This window comes from Mangifera indica, chromosome 11 (genome assembly GCF_011075055.1).
Source record: "Mangifera indica cultivar Alphonso chromosome 11, CATAS_Mindica_2.1, whole genome shotgun sequence".
Lineage (NCBI taxonomy): Eukaryota > Viridiplantae > Streptophyta > Magnoliopsida > Sapindales > Anacardiaceae > Mangifera > Mangifera indica.
Window position 1 is genome coordinate 13,416,968 of NC_058147.1, and position 16,992 is coordinate 13,433,959.

The window sequence follows — 16,992 nt, forward strand, 5'->3', positions numbered from 1 at the left end:
CTGCTTCTTGTTTTCTATCCCCAGATTTCTCCTGCTATATTCTTCCATTTCTGGCTGCTGGATGCTTCTGCTGGTGCTGGTTGTGTTGGTGAGGCTTGGTGTGGTTGCGTGTATCTGCTTCTGGTGCTGTTGCTCCTACTGGCTTCCTTTCCTCTCTTCTTGCTGTCTTCTCAGGATTCTTGGAACCCGGCAGATCTGTGTTTGCTTCCTTGTTCTGGAATTTTACTTCTGCTGGTGCTGAAGTCGCCTAGTGATCCTTACTGCAGTGTTCCTGATCTGCTCTTGGAGCAGCCTGCTTCCCTGGCTATTCTCTACTAGCTACCTTTAGTCCTGGCTATGGGTTGGGTTATGTTCTCCTCCTTTTGGCTTCTCCTGGTTGTTTGTTGCTTGGTCTTCAGTTTGGCCATGCTATTTCTTTGCTTCCTCTGTTGTTGCTTGGTGTTCTCTTCTCATAATGTTTTGGGCCCGGCTTGCGTTCTATTAAATCCCATCTTTCAGCTTCTTTGAATAGTTTTCAAAAGAGTAACAATTTTGTGGTGTTGGTTATATTTTAGAGGTTTGTCTTACGTTACAATATTACTGTGTTTGTCGATTATAACTTAGACTAATTGGGTTGACCATTTTTGTCATCTGTTTATATTTATCCAAAAACAAAATTATTTAATAAAATTATATATATATATATTTAATATATAATTAAGATATATAAATAATATATTATCATATAATTAAATATATAAAAATTGTATATTGTTATGATTTTGTTTTTATCATTTAAACATTAATCTGTGAAAATTTGCGATGAAAATTTTGAAAATAAAGTATAAATTTATAGAATATTTACAAGAGACCGTTTCAAAAATGGATAGTATAAATAATTTATTCTGATAAATAACAAAATAAAACTGTAGCTATCATAGCTTATTTGCAGCAAATCCCCCAGAAATGTAGAAAAATAATATCCCAAAAGAACTACTTGCCCGTTACGCATGTCCAAAATTCCAAATTCTTAAAAAATTAATCAAACTCCAAATCACAAGTAAATCGAATCCGAATTAATTAAAATTAACTGGAAGACGATGCGCTGAGATGAAGGAGAGAACCAAATTGGTGATTCGGCATTTGCCTCCTTCTCTTTCTCAATCCGACCTCCTCTCACTCTTTCACGATCGTTTCGTTGACCGCTACAAATGGTTCTCCTTTCATCCAGGAAAGTCCAGGTTATTATTATTATTTTCAGTTATATTTTGAATTTGAAATGATTTTTGGGGTTTTTTCGAAAATTTAGAATCTTGATTAATTGAGTTTGTTTTTGCAGCCATAAGCATCAGATTCAGAGGTTTTCTCGAGCTTATGTTGAGTTGAGGACAGCGGAGGATGTTTTCGAGTTCGCTGATTTGCTCAATGGACATGTTTTTGTTAATGAGAAAGGTATATCTACTGCTAATCTGCAACTTTACTGGTTAGATAAGTAATGTGTTACGTTTTGTGTTAAAATTGTGCTTAATTGCAACTTTTGTGCTGAATTTTGTAAATTTTCGCTACTATTTGTGCTTAGGAAGTTTTTTTTTTTTTGTATATTTGATATGATAAAGTTTTGTTACTAATTGAAGGTATGATAGCGTAAGGGAAAACTTGTGGCAGTGAAATGGCAATTTTTAATGCTTAACAAATATGAATATTTTATGGTGCAATAGTCTAACGTTTAATATTACATGTCTATTTTTATGCTGTGTCAATGCCAGGAATTTTTGTATTTAATAGTACGAGTTTTCATTACAACGTACATGTGTGATTTTTGTAGGTATAGTTGGTACTGCAGCTTAACACGAAATTTTTAAGATTAGAATGACAACTGGTAACATGTATCAAGTCCAGTAATGTATAATATTACTCACGAAATAGGAAATGTATTATGTTTCGTAGTAGGAGTAATAGCAAGGGTTATATTTAATATTAGGAGTATCTGTTACAAATTAGGTGCAATAGGAATAGCTTGACAAGAAACGTGTGACATGGAAATGGGATTTAGTTCACTGTTTAACTTTGTGATATTAATTGTCTATTTTTGTTATGGTATCTATACAAGGAAAAATGTTCCTCTACTGTTGGCTAATTCTTGGGTTTGTTATTTTGGATGTATTTAAATTCTGTTCAGGATCTCAGTTTAAAACAATTGTTGAATATGCTCCTTCGCAACGTGTTCCTAAGCCTTGTACTAGAAAAGATAGCCGTGAAGGCACAATTTACAATGGTACTTTTTGTTCTATTTATTTAACTAATTTTGTATTTATCAATGTTGTTATGTGCAATAGTATTAAATATGTCTCTCCCGCCCTTCTTTTAATTATGTAACAAAATTAGACCCTGATTATCTGGAGTTCCTCAAACATATTGCAAAACCTGTTGAGAATCTTCCTAGTGCAGAAATTCAGTTGGAAAGAAAAGAAGCTGAACTGTCTGGTAAGTCAGTTATTTGCTGATGTATTTCATGAATGTAAATTTTTATTTCTAAATATTTGTTTATATTTATTCTCAGGCGCCGCAAAAGACACTCCTATTGTTACACCATTAATGGAATATGTTAGGCAGAAACGAGCTTCTAAAAGTGGAACTCAGGTATATTGGGTCCTTTTTTGTAAAAAGTAATGTGTTAGGGCTACATACATATTTTTATGGGACCAAGTGATGTTAAATGGAGAATGCTTAATATCCTTGCATGCTTCTGCTTTCTGGAGGGGCTTCATTTTGTACAAATCAATGGGTGATTGGTGTCTTACTCATGGATGGTAGCAATTTATTTTGTTCTTTCTTTCATTCAAGTCTTATGTGTTGGAAGATTCTTGTAAGTTTTACATTAGCTCTGAATGGATTCTTCAACCTGCAAATTGAATGATTGCAAGTTATTTTAAAAAATCATACTGGACAGTTTACATATTTTGTGGCTTTGAATGTAACTAATGCTGTTCTTGGTTACTAGTTCTGAAGGGATTACACTGTTTTGTTATGTTATTATATGGGTTATGGTCACTGTTAATGTGCTTCTATATAATCTTACACAGGACCACTTCTGGTCTATTAACAAGGATCTGATTAATCTATAAGATATATTTTAATTACCATGGACATGATAAATGGACTTTTAAGAGTTTCCTCAGCACTTTGGCACATCTTCCCCTAAAAGTTATTCTATATTGAACACTGTTCCATGAACAATGAATTGCTTTTACCTATCTCCGAATTAGTTCTTTCTCTTTTAAAAAAAAAAGAAGATAGAATTACTTGTGAAAGGCGTATTTATGTTTTGAATTGGATTATGCTGATGACAGAGTTCCTCAGCTGCTGGAAAAGCTAGCAGAAGAAGTAGGGGAGCTTCTTCCAGAAAGTCTGGTTCAAGTACTTCCAAGAGAGGCTCAGAGAAGAAAAAGGTAGTTACTTATTGGATTATTTGTTTAAGCAAAGCCTTTTGTACATCCATAAATGATACATTCCAGTTCAGGTGCTTATGTTTGAGAAATTTGTAGTTATTGGTGGTTCATTTATATCATGACTTCTGTTTGCACCAATTTTGTAGCCTGCCTTTTCATTTTTTCTTGTTATAAATATGTTAGACAGAGTTCAAGTCTTAGGCTTTTTTGGTTAAAGTCAATAACAATTCCTCCCTAATAGTGGATTTTTGTGAGAGGCCTTTAGAACATTATTTAGATGTATAATTTTCATAGTTTAAATAGCCCATATTTAATGGATTCCTCCTCAGTTATGCTTGTGAAGTTTGTAGTTGGTGGTTTTTATTTCTCTTTTCAGTCTCTGTTTGGTTCAGTTTTTTTTCCTTCATATTGGATTAAAGCCAGTGGCATTTTTCATTCTCTTTGTTAGTGTTGGTGAGAGGTTTCTTAGTCAGTGAGTCATACAGTGTCATAGTTTAAGTGGCACGTATTCTGCTCAATATGTGGAAGACTTATTCATAGTTATATAGTGTTTCAATTGTGAATTTTTGTTGGACTTTTCTTTTGCTCTCTCATCAAGGACAAGGCTGTTGTAAAAGGAAAACTATCTCTAAGCCTATTATTTACTCTATCTAGAAAATCCCTTAAATGATATAAGGGTGTTTTGTCAATCTTAAAAGTTTTGTGAGTGCCTTTGTCTTGCATGACCACAGTAGTAACTGACGTCACTTTACAGTTCAGCATGTGTCTTTTGAATCTTGGGCCCTCTATATCTGGTAATAATTGCATTGGTGCTTCCTATTTTGGATATATTTCTTAAACCTATATGACTCATTAAATTCTGTGCATGTTATACATGTGGGGGTGGAGGATAGAGTGGGCTAGACCAAACTCTTTTTCTCATAAATGTAGATATATATTAAATTTGGATTTCAGCAGTTATCTTTAACTTTTTAAAATAATTTTGATAGCTTGGTTTGATTTTGTACAGGGTTGGAATTTCTTACAATGTTTTTTCAGATTTGGATAATGAATTTGGTTTAATTTTTCAGTAAACGAATGATGTATGATTCTGTGACTTGCATAAGAGAGTAATAAGCTAAAAATTTTTTAATTGTCAAAGGAAGAAGCTGGTTTGTGGATTCAAAAATAAAAATTGAAAAACCAATTTTCATGTATTATCAGTTTATATCTATAGTGGCATTTAAATATATGACTTATGTATGACTTAAAATTTTTTCTTGTAAATAGATTTATTCTATATAGCATAGTTGTTAAAGGCAAAAAGTGCTTAAAAGTGATGAGGGATCCCATCACCTAAGCAAAAAAAGTGGAGCGAAGGCATTGCTTTTGGACCAAAAGCAATAAAATTGATAGATACTAATCACTCAAATACCAAAGCATAATATCATAGATTAAGTCTCAAAAACACAAATAAATGTTTATAATAAAACATGAAAAAATGTAAAAACTCTTCAATGTACATAAACTTTTTTTTTTTAACTTCTTCTAAAGCACAATAAAAGTGTGCTTAAACTTTGCTTAAAGACTTTTGCTCGCCTTGCATGTCTAGTGGTGGTGGACCTATTGCCATGAGTAGCCTCTCACTTAAGCGTGTTTGAAACGAGTTTTTAACAATTATGCTATATCGTATCATAGGACACAAGTTTAAAATTGTTTTATTACATGTAAATATGTTTGTATTTTTTTTCTTGTCATTTTTGTTATAATATACATTTTGGGTGACCTGACTAGATTTTTGCACATAACATTCTTTTATATCACTAATATTTACTTATTTGTTTTTACTCCTGGCTATGCCCTCCATATCATGATTATGTTGTTGGCATATTTGTAAATTAATTCACTATACTGAGATTCAGTGAAAAGTGAAAAAAAAAACCTCTGGCATTGGACTGGTCAAATTAAGGACCACTGCAAGATACTAAGGCATTACTAATTAGTAGAAAGTTCTGAAATATCTTCCTGCAAGTGATTTTCTGTTGGACAAACTGAATAGGAGAAAGAATTTAGTTGGTGCTAACAAGTGTGAAGGAGATGTGGAAGAAATTGGTCCTTTTTTTAACATTGTTGGTGCTTATAAATTTTGTTTCCATTTCCAATCTTTATGTTAAATTTGCTTGTAGTGGAGGGGAAGGTAGCAGTTATATTTTGGAGAGAAGTCCCTAATCATCTAATATGATTCTTGTGGTTGGAATGAAATTATAGATGGAAGGTAACCCACCTTTATCTAGGCTGGGGAGATAGTGGAGGAAACTATATTCCCTGGTTTTGTTTCTCATCAGTTTCACTACTATCTCTTGGTTTCTCCATTTCTGTATATCGTTACTGTACATAAGGCTTTAGGCTTTTAGTAATTTCTTTACCTTATTAAAGGAAAAAGAACTGGTTGCTGTCTATCTGTGTTTTACAGAAATTAAGAAATTAAGCATCTTGGACAAATGGTTCATAGAGTTTTGTATCTACTTGGGCTTTGATTCTCTTTCTCAATATATTCCCCTTTTCTCTTCTCATTTCTCTTTCAGTCGGAATTTTTTTGACATCATTACTTACTAGTGGCTTCTCTTCTTGGTGATTGTTTTCACTGATTTGACAGTTTTACTCTGTTCAAATTAGAAATTTATGACTGTCAAGTGAATAAATATGGATCTCCCTTGTTTGTCATTCACTTTTTGTTTTTTGTCCCAGTATATTCCAAAGGGCAGTGAGAAGAACAGGAGTCAAAAGGGCAAATCATCTTTCATTGTGGTGCCTAAGCAAGAAGGTCAGCCTACCTCTTCTGTTGGGAAAGGAATTTTAGAAAGTGATACCAGTATGCTTTTTCCCTCCAATTTCTTTTTGAACTACATAACAATAATTTTCTCTTTTCATAAAAGATGGGTTTAGTTTTAATTTAGATGGGGCAAATTTTATGTCCTGTTATTGGACTATATGAAGTTGAACTGATGACCAAGCAATGTTGCAATGGCACAATAATTTTTTTCCCATCAAAATAAACTTATCTACCTACTAGTCACTTTTTGATAATTGACCAAAATGATAATGATGTAACTTACTAAAAAATGCTTCTTATTTTATTTTATTTTATTTATTGTTTTTCTTCTCTTGTGTTGTCACTTTGTTGACAACCAATTTATGGATTCATACAATTGGGTTAAAATTTCATGTTACAATAAATAATGTAATGAACTGATGCAGATTCTAGAATCTAAGTTTAAGTATTTATTTATAGAACCTTCTTATTTTTGGAAATTATTTGGATCACTGCATTACTTTTTTTATCAAAATTTTTCTTTTTAAAATTTTATTTTACTAGGATTTAGATTGCCACTATATATAGGGCTTTTGTTCGATTTAGAAGACTCTAAAAGGGTGTTTGGTTTGGGATAATCTTTGATTATTTTGGAAATCTATCTTTTATTATTGGTATTATTTTGTTTGGTTTGTCAGGTAATAAAAAATTTTAATAATATTTTATTATTAATGGTGATGTAGAAGACAATATTAGGGGTAGTATGAGTATCACCTTCACCTTAGAGATTGAAAGATTACTAAAGTAATTTTAATTTTATTTTAATTTTAACCTTACGTATTAAATTCTTAAGACAAAAATATCCTCATTTTCAATTAAAATAACAAGTTATATGAAAAATATTTTTGAAAAAAAATATTGACAATAAGATAACAATTTGAAAAAATATCATGAAATTAATTCTGATATATTATTCACATGGCAAATGTTTTAAAAAATGCACAAAGCAAATACTTTTGTATATGACATGTCAGTTTAATCAAGCACATTACTGATTTTTTACTAATAATCTTTTAAGAATATATGAGTAAAATAATATTTTAGTGTTCTTTTTTACTTCTAACCAAACACATAATTATTTACACATATTAATTTTATCAAACATAATAATAATTTATACCGAATTATCATTCAGGTAATTTATCATTGTGGTAATTTTTCTTTTTTGATAATAAAAGATTATCCAAACCAAACACACCTTGATATTAATAGTTGATTGTGGATAACTATTTATTACTTTGAAATCCTGCTTATCTTGCTTGATTAAGATGGCTCTAATATCAGTGATTGATAATCGAAAATGGTTTATTCCCGCTTAAACTTCTCGTTTTTCTTCTTTGATAATGCATACCATCTTTAATAAATTAAAGTAATTAGTTTCAATGACTGTAATGGTGTTAGGTAATAAGTGGAGTAAACTTAAGCTGTTGTGATAATGATAAACTTGACATGTGTGGTGAACAATTACTTAGGCAAGCATTATAAGATGAAGAGATTTCTGAACAATGACCTTATTAGAGTGCATCTCTGTTTACATGGATGTCATTCTGTCCTGAGAACATGTGTGTATATATGTCAGCAAGCATATGACTGCATCTCTTTTTGTGTCTATTGTGGTTGTATGTGCAGGCAGTCAGGTGGGATTCTGCTTAGAAGCTCACAATGTGATGAAATTATGGGTTAAATAACTGCTTCTACTTATTTTGTTTAATTTAATATGTATTTGTTGTGACCATTTGCATTGCAGTTCTTGGTCTTGAAGGTTCTGTTTCGGGAATAACCTTGACCTCTGATTCTGGAAAGAAAAAGATATTGCTTTTGAAAGCGAAAGATCCTGAAATTTCTCATGTAAGCTTAATGTTTCTGAAATTGCCTATTTAACTGGAAGTTACCATTTTCAGCATAGATGCTGTTAGTTTGCAATGAACTAAGCTTGTGGACTCAATAACTTGTTATATCTAGTATCTTCAGTGTTAATTATGATGAATTTTGTGAAACCTTGGGTGACTGATACCCTTTTTTGTCAGCAGTGCGAAACAACATCCAGTGGAACTACCACAATTACTACAAAACAGATTCAGAGGCAGGAAAGCCAAACCCATCCTTTGGTTGCAATCCAACCTCAGGAGAAGCAAGCCTTAAATTTAGAGAATGGGAAGCCACTGCCTCGGTCTATGAATAAGCAGTCGTGTACAGATGGTCATGTATCTAATAATGACCTACGCACATCTAGATCTGACCGCAATATGAAGAGAGGTCCAGACAGTAGATTTGTGAGAAAAATCCTGAATGGTTTAGATACTGCAAGTGAGAAGCAAGAGAAACACACAAGAAATAGGGATAGACCTGATTATTTTTCCCGGGCTTCTCATCACCATTCTGATGTTTCACAGACTACCGAGCAGTGCTTGTCATCCTTGCAGCCTAATGAATTGCTTTCAAATTCAATTGAAGGTATAACTGTTACTATGCGGGATTGTCAGGTTTTTGTTGAAGTATTTATATAGAGTTTAGCATCAATGATTCTCTTGTATAAGCATTATTCTGTAGGAAATATGTAAGTTTCAACTTCTGCTTATGATTTTCAGTTCCTCATGGAGACACCAAAGATGACATTCCACTCAAAAGCAAGACTTGTGGAGTTATAGCTCCTTCAAATGGAGGTAACTTAGAAAATGGTTAATTTTGTTATAACACCAAAATGGGTCATCAGTTGTGTTTTTCAAATACCATTTTCTTCCCTAATGCTCCAATCTCAAAAATTTAAAGCTAATTTTTACTTATGTCCATTTATGGCTCCAAAAATAATTTCAATTAAATAGATATCATCTCAACTTTTAAGCGTTCATCTCTAAACTCTTACTTCACCCATCGTCTTCCTTCTTCATCACATCAAATCCTAACATAAAATTTGACCAAAAAAAAACCAGAAAAAAAAAAAAGAACTATTTGGTCTTTAATATTTCTAGGCCTGATTACAATTTATTATTTCTGCAACTTTGCTTCCTCTTTCAGGAGGCAGTAAAATTGCAAAAGGGATTCAAAATTTTTAGGGTAATTGGTATCCTATGCTCTCAACTACTTGAATTAATTTCAATGTGAGTTCCTTTGAGAAGTGGTTTGTAACATAATTAAAATCGAAGCTTAGGAAAGAAATGATGTGGCCTCCCTAATTTCTGTACACTGAGCAGCACAAATTTCTTTTGGTTCATACAATTATTGTATTTTATGCCAATGAAATCTTCAATTAACTGACAATTTAAGTTTTAAACTTGTGTAATCAAACAAAAAAATCTAAAGTTACAGTTATTTTGAAATTGTAGAAATAGCAAGATGGCATTTTTTTCATTGTTTTATTAACTTACAAGTAATTTTTTGATAGTTATTTTGTAGTATAAATAAAACATCGTGGTCCAAATAGTTTGAGTTACTGTTAAGATATTGTTTATTTTAAATACGCAGTTCATTATGATTTTGCTTTTAAGCTTTTCAATCAAAAACGCAACTTGACAGTTTAGGAACTCACAGGCTATGTTATCAGTCTTATTTTGGCATCCCCTAGCGATTTAAGATGTAATTACGTATCTAACATCGCTTTCGTGTTTTTTCGATGTGGGATTTGTCTAAGATATTACATTCACACCTTTTACGAGATTCAATGTTTTTGCTAAAGTTTTCTCTATCATTGCTCAAGATAGCATGTGGAGTAACCATTTTTAATATCTTGGTTGAAATATCCCGATTCATTGTCAAAATATTGTCCACTTTGGGAACATAGTATTTTATAGTTTTGTTTTTGGTTTTTGCAACCCAAAATATATCTTAACGGTTTAGGGGATCACAAGTTATTTGACCAATTTTATCTTAACATCCCCTGATGATGTGGGATGAATTTACATATTTATCTTTTTTCTCATGTTTTGCCAACATAGAATTTGCCTAGGTATGTGACAATAAAACTTCAATAGAGAAATTTGTTTAAAGAATTATTATACAATGTCACTGTTTCTTTTTAACAATAGAATTATCCTATAATTATGCCATTATGGAACTGAAATGTTGAATTTATCCAGGTTCCCGACATAGTGGTCGTCGTGTAGTTGCCCGTGCTACAAAGGATGATGAGGGCAAGTCTTCCAAAAGAAGAGGTGCAGCCAGCTCTGGTGCCCATGAGGTGAGGCAATATATAATTTTTTAAACTTCTGGTCTAAATCCCTATGTCATTACTCTACCTGGTCTTAATTTTTTTTTTTTTTGGGAAAATGCAGAAGCAAGTTTGGATTCAAAAGTCATCTTCTGGGCATTAAATTATTTGTCTAATTCTTGTAAGCTTCTTATGTATCTGGTTTTCCATTTAATTATAAACAAAGTTGAACTGATTTAGAAATTTCACTAGCTGTCTTTTAACTTGTGTCACTATAAATTATAAAACAATGTTCTCTTTGAGTATCATGTACTAAATAGCCTTGATTGGATGTGTATCAAGTGTCATGCACTCATGCTGATGATTTTATTGTGAAACTGTAGCCCTTTTCGTTGATAGGTTTAAGTATTGTCCATTTGTGGGAAGTTACATCAAGCTATACTAGTTGAGCTTTTGAGTTGAAAGTTTCTATCGACTTTATCATTAGTAACTGTGTCCCTTTTAATCATTGTTATTTATTATAGTTCTTTAGTTTAGGATTATTATTTAAAAGAAAAAGTTAAAGCTAATTTAGTTTAATTTTATTTATTTTCTAGGAACCTTCCAATCTAATACTGGAGATGGAATCAGAAAATGCATAAGTGCATAAGAATACTTGATTATCTTCTATGGTAGTACAACGAGTAGGAAAGTATAACATTGAGTACATAAGACAGCAAAATAATAATCACCATTCACATAAATCTTTTTGGAATGGAAACCTGGATAAAGTTTAGAGGTGGATTAAATAAAATGGAGGAATGCCCTGTATTGGATAAATATCAAAAGCTGTTGCATGTCTAGAGAATCAGAAAGTTAGATGTTACAGTATTATTGCTACCATGTCAAGTGAGAGAGTAACAATTATATGCTGATTTTTCAGTCTTTAGCTTCTGAAACTACTGGTTTGTGTTTTTGCCTCTTTAGACAGCAGAAACAAATAATATAACCATAAAATACACTGAAACAAATAACATAACCATAAAATACAATGTGTCGTAACTAAAATGTTCTTGAATAATATGAATTTAATCAGTTATTGTTTATGGCTAGTGCCTTCAGAAGTTTTGCTATCAACTCAAATTATGTTACTTTCCTGCTTATGAATCTTCTTAAACATGCATGTTAGTTTGCAAGCAGTTGGTGTTTAGTTATTTTTGTTGTATTCACTTGGGTAAATTTGTCTGCTTTTCAGGTTTTAAAAGTTGCAACTCTTTTCCAGATGTTGAGAATCTAGTTTTTGCTGCTATATCACAATTAACGGCAGGATCTTATTTACCTCGTTGGAGTTTGCAATTGGTAAATAATCCTAAGGTTTGTTTTAGTCCATTCCCAGTTTTGGATCTAATCTCTTTTGAGATTCATTCCCAAGTCCATCATCTCTAATCCGGGGAAGCAACTTTGTTTCATAAGCAAAGAAAAGCTTCCAACTGATGTGATTATTGAATTATCTGCCCCGTATCTAAGAATTTTCAATCCTCTCCAGCATGAGAGAAGAATCGAAATTAGATTGAAAGGTGGATATCAGCAGTGCCAACCATACCTAAATTGTAGTTGTTGCTTGGGTATGTGCAGCCTTGGGTGATAAATTATTAGTGACATGGACCCAGTTGGTATCAGTTGTAGGGGTTTTTTTTTTTAATAGGTGAGACTTGGTTGTACCTGTGAATATGTTGGTATTATATGCGTCCTGTAAAAGTTGTTTCGGGTTGGGTTGCAGTGGTTGAACCTTAGACTTAAATCGTTAGAGAGAAGAAATATGGGCGTGCATATAATATAATGAGGTTAAGTATAATACTGATTGGGAAGTTGGAATTAAGAAATATTAAGCAGTAAGTTTGAGAGCATATCCCGGTTTGTATAGACGCTTATATTATTATGTAGTAGGTGGTTTCTGTGGAGCATTTGACTTTTTATAATGTTTGACTCCCAATGTTGTGTGTGGTTTTATATCAACAAGATTTCCCAAAATCCTTCTTTATAAGTTAGTAATTGTATATTTCGAAACAAAACCTAATTAACTTTCTTATATGTGAACACGAAACTTGTAACATCTTGTAACGGAGAGCGAGGCAATCATATCATCTCAATGCCAACTTAACATCAGCGGGAGTTGGCAATGGGCCGGGCAATTTGGCACAATTTAAAACTAAATCAGGTCATATAAAATAACTTGAAACAATATAAATGTTCAGAAAAACATTATTTCAATAGAATTTGATAAAAATAAATTAAAGAAATATTGATTTTTATAAATTACATATAATTATAATTATTTATATTATTCTTGATTTTTTTTTTAAATTTTATTTTATTATTCAACAATAAAAATATGATTTGATTAATAAAATTATTGACGTGTTTTAAACATTTTTGTATGTGATTTAGTATGTTCTATTAATAATAGATTAGACTAATTTGATAAAAAAATTAAAAAATAATTATACAAATTTTCCAGTTATACAATCTAGCAGAGTTCATTTAATCTAACATTTGCTTAACAAATAAAGGATAATACATGAACTTCCCATATCCATATTCAGAAAATAATAATATAAAAAAAAAAAAAAAAACATACATATGGCTGTGTGTTCTCCGTACAATAATAGCCTAACTTGTCGAAAGCCAACGATATAATTAACAAATTCTGTCTTCTGTAAAGCGAACAATTTACAAATATTTGTCTCAGTTTCAGAAATTTAAGCTATGGAATTTGGACAATTTCAACTAATATTTTATGCAGGGACTGTGGCTTCGAGAAGAAAGGGCAGTGGTCACTCCCTTTGATCTTGAAGACTCCTTCTGGTGGGTTTTCTCTCACGAGTTTTTCTTGGACATCTGGTGAAAGGGCACGATCATCCAATGTTTGTACATAGAACCGCCGGCCAGTTCCGTACTTTTCAGGGGACAATGACAGCTTCTCCATAATAGGACCCAGTGGTGTAGGTCTCATGGAAACCATGGCCAGGGCAACATCCTGAAATGAAGTAAATCAATGTTGACTCGTACAATTTGTAGGAATATATAATGACAAAAGGGCGAGCTGTCATTTCACTTCTAGTTTTGGAGAAACAATTACCAGCTATCAATCACATAATGCTATAGTTTAGCTCTACAAACCCATGTAAAATACTAAGATTTTAAGAACTCAACACAATTAGAAATTATCAATATTATAGCCTATAACAATTGGAGCAAAAGGAAAGGTGCATGCCCCCATGGCAGCTTTAACATATATTAAACTATTATTATGTAAAATATAAAATAAAACTTGGAATCATGTATGACAGCCTGCTCAGATCTTGAGCTGCATCATGCAGAACATAAGAGTGCAACAAGGTAAAAACTATACAAAATGCACCATACTTGAAGATCTTGATGTTGTACTCAGAGAGAGAGAAACACAAACAATTGCTTTTTTAACTTCAATTTACAGCCTCAGGCATACACTAAATCATGATAATGAGAAGCAGAGGCAGAATATATTTAACATAAACATTATTTCCTGAGTTATAAAAATGTGGTGCATTCTATAAGAACGAAATGATAGAAAAAAACTGACAGGCTTGAACTGTACAATACCTTCGTTGGTGATTGATTGAAATATAGCCCTTTCATTAGCTGTTTCTCAAACATGAATCCTGTAGGAGGTTTGTTTTTACCGTTTCCATATATCAAAAACTGGGATTCTTGCATAAAACGCTCTGCAGACCCAAGCTGCAATACAGATTTTATCAGTGAGGTCGTACAATTAAATAATTCAGAACAGTGAAAATCTTATTTAGAACAACATCCAAATGAGATTTCTCATCATATTCTAGGCAAGTAAAATTGGATAGGCGAATAATTTCATTTACAAGAGTTATGCATGCGTTATTGATGATGCCATAGATCATTAGCATTTCATCAATCCAAAAGTTTCCAGTACATGCTTAATGAACAGGCTGGTTTAATTGATTTAACAGGTCCGGTACAATTTGAAAGTACTTGGGAAGCATTGAAAAGGATTCAGATAATACCTCTTCAGCAAACACGTCAAAAGGTCTCTGGCCATTTGACACCATCGTAGCACAGAGATAAATCGACTTTGAAATTTTTTGAGGGAAATGCTCCAATGCATATGAAATGCATGCTCCTCCACTGCTGTGACCTACCAACATAACCTTTAAAACACAAAATACATTGCTCTGAGCTTTTAAACAAAAAAGGATCACGGTAATATTCAACCCATCTTTCTAACCTTTTCACCCTCTGGCAGGTTTTCGAGATAATCAATCAGTGGTTTTGAGTACTCTGCCAGTGTAGTGACATTGTTGGTATCCGTCATATCAATACCAGAACCCGTAAGATCTAAAGCCGTCGGTTGCAATCCTACTTCCTCCAATTGGGCAATAGTTTTGTACCAACACCAAGCTCCAAACCCTTCTCCATGTATTAGTATAATTTTTTTAAACTGGATATTCTCCAGAATGTTTGGTGCCTGTAAAGGACAGTTAGTGAACTTTATTTCTATTAGGGAGACTGCAATTACTAAAATAAGAGACCATAACTTACTAGAGATTGGTCAAAATTATCACATAACAAATTTCTAATTTCAATTTTTTAGCAAGGATAGCAGAGAAAGAGAGGAAAAAAGGGAAAAAAGAGTTCCCGAGGTCTGTAATGCATATTCAAATTTTTTGCCTCAAGTAAACATGGGGAAAATAAGATTGTTGTTGTCTGTTTTCAAACCAAAATTCTTGCCAGAAGCAAGTAAATAGCCAAACTTCATCAAAAGCCAAAAGGTAAAAAAAAAATTTGGGGATTTAAAATGCATATTCACGTTTTTTAACTCTGGGTGAACATGAGGAAACTAAGATTGTTATTTTCTTAGTTTCTAACAACAATTCATCCAAGGAGCAAGCAACTGACCGAATTTCATTTAAATGTTTACATACTTGCAGAAAGGTACTGTCAACAATGCAAATTACTTTCCTTCCTAGTAAAAGGCCATGATTTAATCAAAGTACATATCATGCCAGAACTGTTCCGGCAAGTTGAGAAGAGGAACATGGCTCCTGACAACTTTAGCACATGCAAACATCATAATCACTATTCACAGTACCCTTTACAGCTTCTCATCATAGTTTTCACAACTTGTGGTTTGGTGATAATGATTTTAACCTCCAACAATTTTTGTAATCGATTGTCCTAAACTATTCAGCATTAGGCCAATAATTGAAAAAAATAAAACACTCAAAAGTCAAGAAATCATTTCTCTCAACATCTTAAAGTAGAGTTGACCACAATAAAGCTGATAAAACTTGATCTTGGTATCTTTTCACCTTAAAACCACACTCAATACTAAAGAACTTTCTGGGCATAATAAAATCCTCGAAAATAAAAAAGAAGAAAACCATTAAAAGCACAATGAACTAGCAGGCTTTCCATACTTTTTAAGATTCACTTTTCAAGTTATTAACTATAAGTAAACGAAAAAGGAAAAAGAGAAACATTACTATATTACACCTTAATCATCAAAACCCACTATCATCACAGATCCAATAATGATTGAATAAATTAAAAAAAAAGGAACAAACAAAAAAATGATAAAATGATTCAACATATAAAACATAAACTGATTGTAACCTGCTTTGAATTCAACAAAGGGTCGCCAAGATTGCGTCTTCTAGAGCTTGTCGAGCCTCCAATTCTTCTTGACATGGATCCCTCAAACCGCTGAGACAATTGATGTTGCTGAAGCGCCATAGACAAAGCTTGCCTATGCAACAACTCTTCTTCTGCTAAAAGCTTCCTCTGAGACCTCCCCACTCTCTTGCTTCCTGATCCATGCTCCTTCAATTTAGTATCCTTCTTGGTTTTGCAAATGAAATTACCCATCTCCCCAAATCAAATTTCCTTCAATACCCACCAATCTTTTCCCTCAAAATCCAAGAAAAATCAAATTTCTTTCTGAGAAAATCAGGTCTTTATGCTTGTAAAGGTAAGTAACATGATGGATGTTCGCTCAAGAAAAAAATTGAAAACAAAAACCAAAAACATAAAAAACAAAATAATGGATTTAAAAATCCAACTGAATTGAAATGCTATTTAATGTTTATTCGTCAAAGTAGCTGTGGAAGTAAGTAGAAATTGACTTGCAAAATTTTTTAACCGTTGAAAATTGCTGTAAACACTAAACAGACGATGTTTGTGGAGAGAATGGGTTGAAAATGAAAGATACTAAAGGTTGTTAAGGATCATTTTCAAAGTCAAAATGCCGTGTTTTGTAGTTTGGAAATACAGGAACCGAATTTTGACAATTTTGTTTCTGGAAAACACCATGTCTGTTTTCAAAGTTTTTGATATTTTGCATTTTCATTTTAGGTTTATGGCAGCATTTTGTCTTTCTATTTTTGTTGTTTTCTTTTTTGACAAGAGACAAATTCCCATCCCATTTTCCTATTAGAGGAAGGAAGATGAATATTATAATTACTTATTGAACTCAATATGAAAATAAAACTCATAAAATTTAGCTGTCAATGTGATTT

General features: G+C 32.4%; 2 protein-coding genes across 6 annotated transcripts; one reads left to right on the forward strand and one right to left on the reverse strand.

Moving 5' to 3' along the window:
• Window positions 1-899: 899 nt before the first annotated feature.
• On the forward strand, window positions 900-12,366 carry LOC123229728 (regulator of nonsense transcripts UPF3-like). Of its 5 annotated transcripts, none has more exons than XM_044655653.1 (13): window positions 900-1,220; window positions 1,319-1,431; window positions 2,159-2,254; window positions 2,428-2,463; window positions 2,540-2,619; window positions 3,330-3,428; window positions 6,156-6,279; window positions 8,027-8,127; window positions 8,307-8,733; window positions 8,868-8,942; window positions 10,353-10,453; window positions 10,548-10,604; window positions 11,658-12,366. In XM_044655653.1, exons 1-12 carry the CDS (start codon window positions 1,090-1,092, stop codon window positions 10,584-10,586), a joined length of 1,422 nt encoding a protein of 473 aa, XP_044511588.1. In that variant the 5' UTR covers window positions 900-1,089; the 3' UTR covers window positions 10,587-10,604; window positions 11,658-12,366. The 5 variants fall into 5 exon arrangements, with proteins under 5 accessions (XP_044511588.1, XP_044511584.1, XP_044511586.1 ...); XM_044655649.1 differs by having other exon boundaries at window positions 902-1,220; window positions 2,365-2,463; XM_044655651.1 differs by having other exon boundaries at window positions 902-1,220; window positions 2,365-2,463; window positions 6,156-6,231.
• Window positions 12,367-13,060: 694 nt separating this feature from the next.
• LOC123230162 (putative methylesterase 14, chloroplastic) lies at window positions 13,061-16,775 on the reverse strand. Its single transcript, XM_044656298.1, has 5 exons — window positions 16,091-16,775; window positions 14,703-14,942; window positions 14,482-14,625; window positions 14,045-14,179; window positions 13,061-13,439 (listed from the first exon to the last, which is right to left on the reverse strand). The coding sequence occupies exons 1-5, from the start codon at window positions 16,340-16,342 to the stop codon at window positions 13,167-13,169; spliced, it is 1,044 nt and encodes a 347-aa protein (XP_044512233.1). The 5' UTR covers window positions 16,343-16,775; the 3' UTR covers window positions 13,061-13,166.
• Window positions 16,776-16,992: the final 217 nt, after the last annotated feature.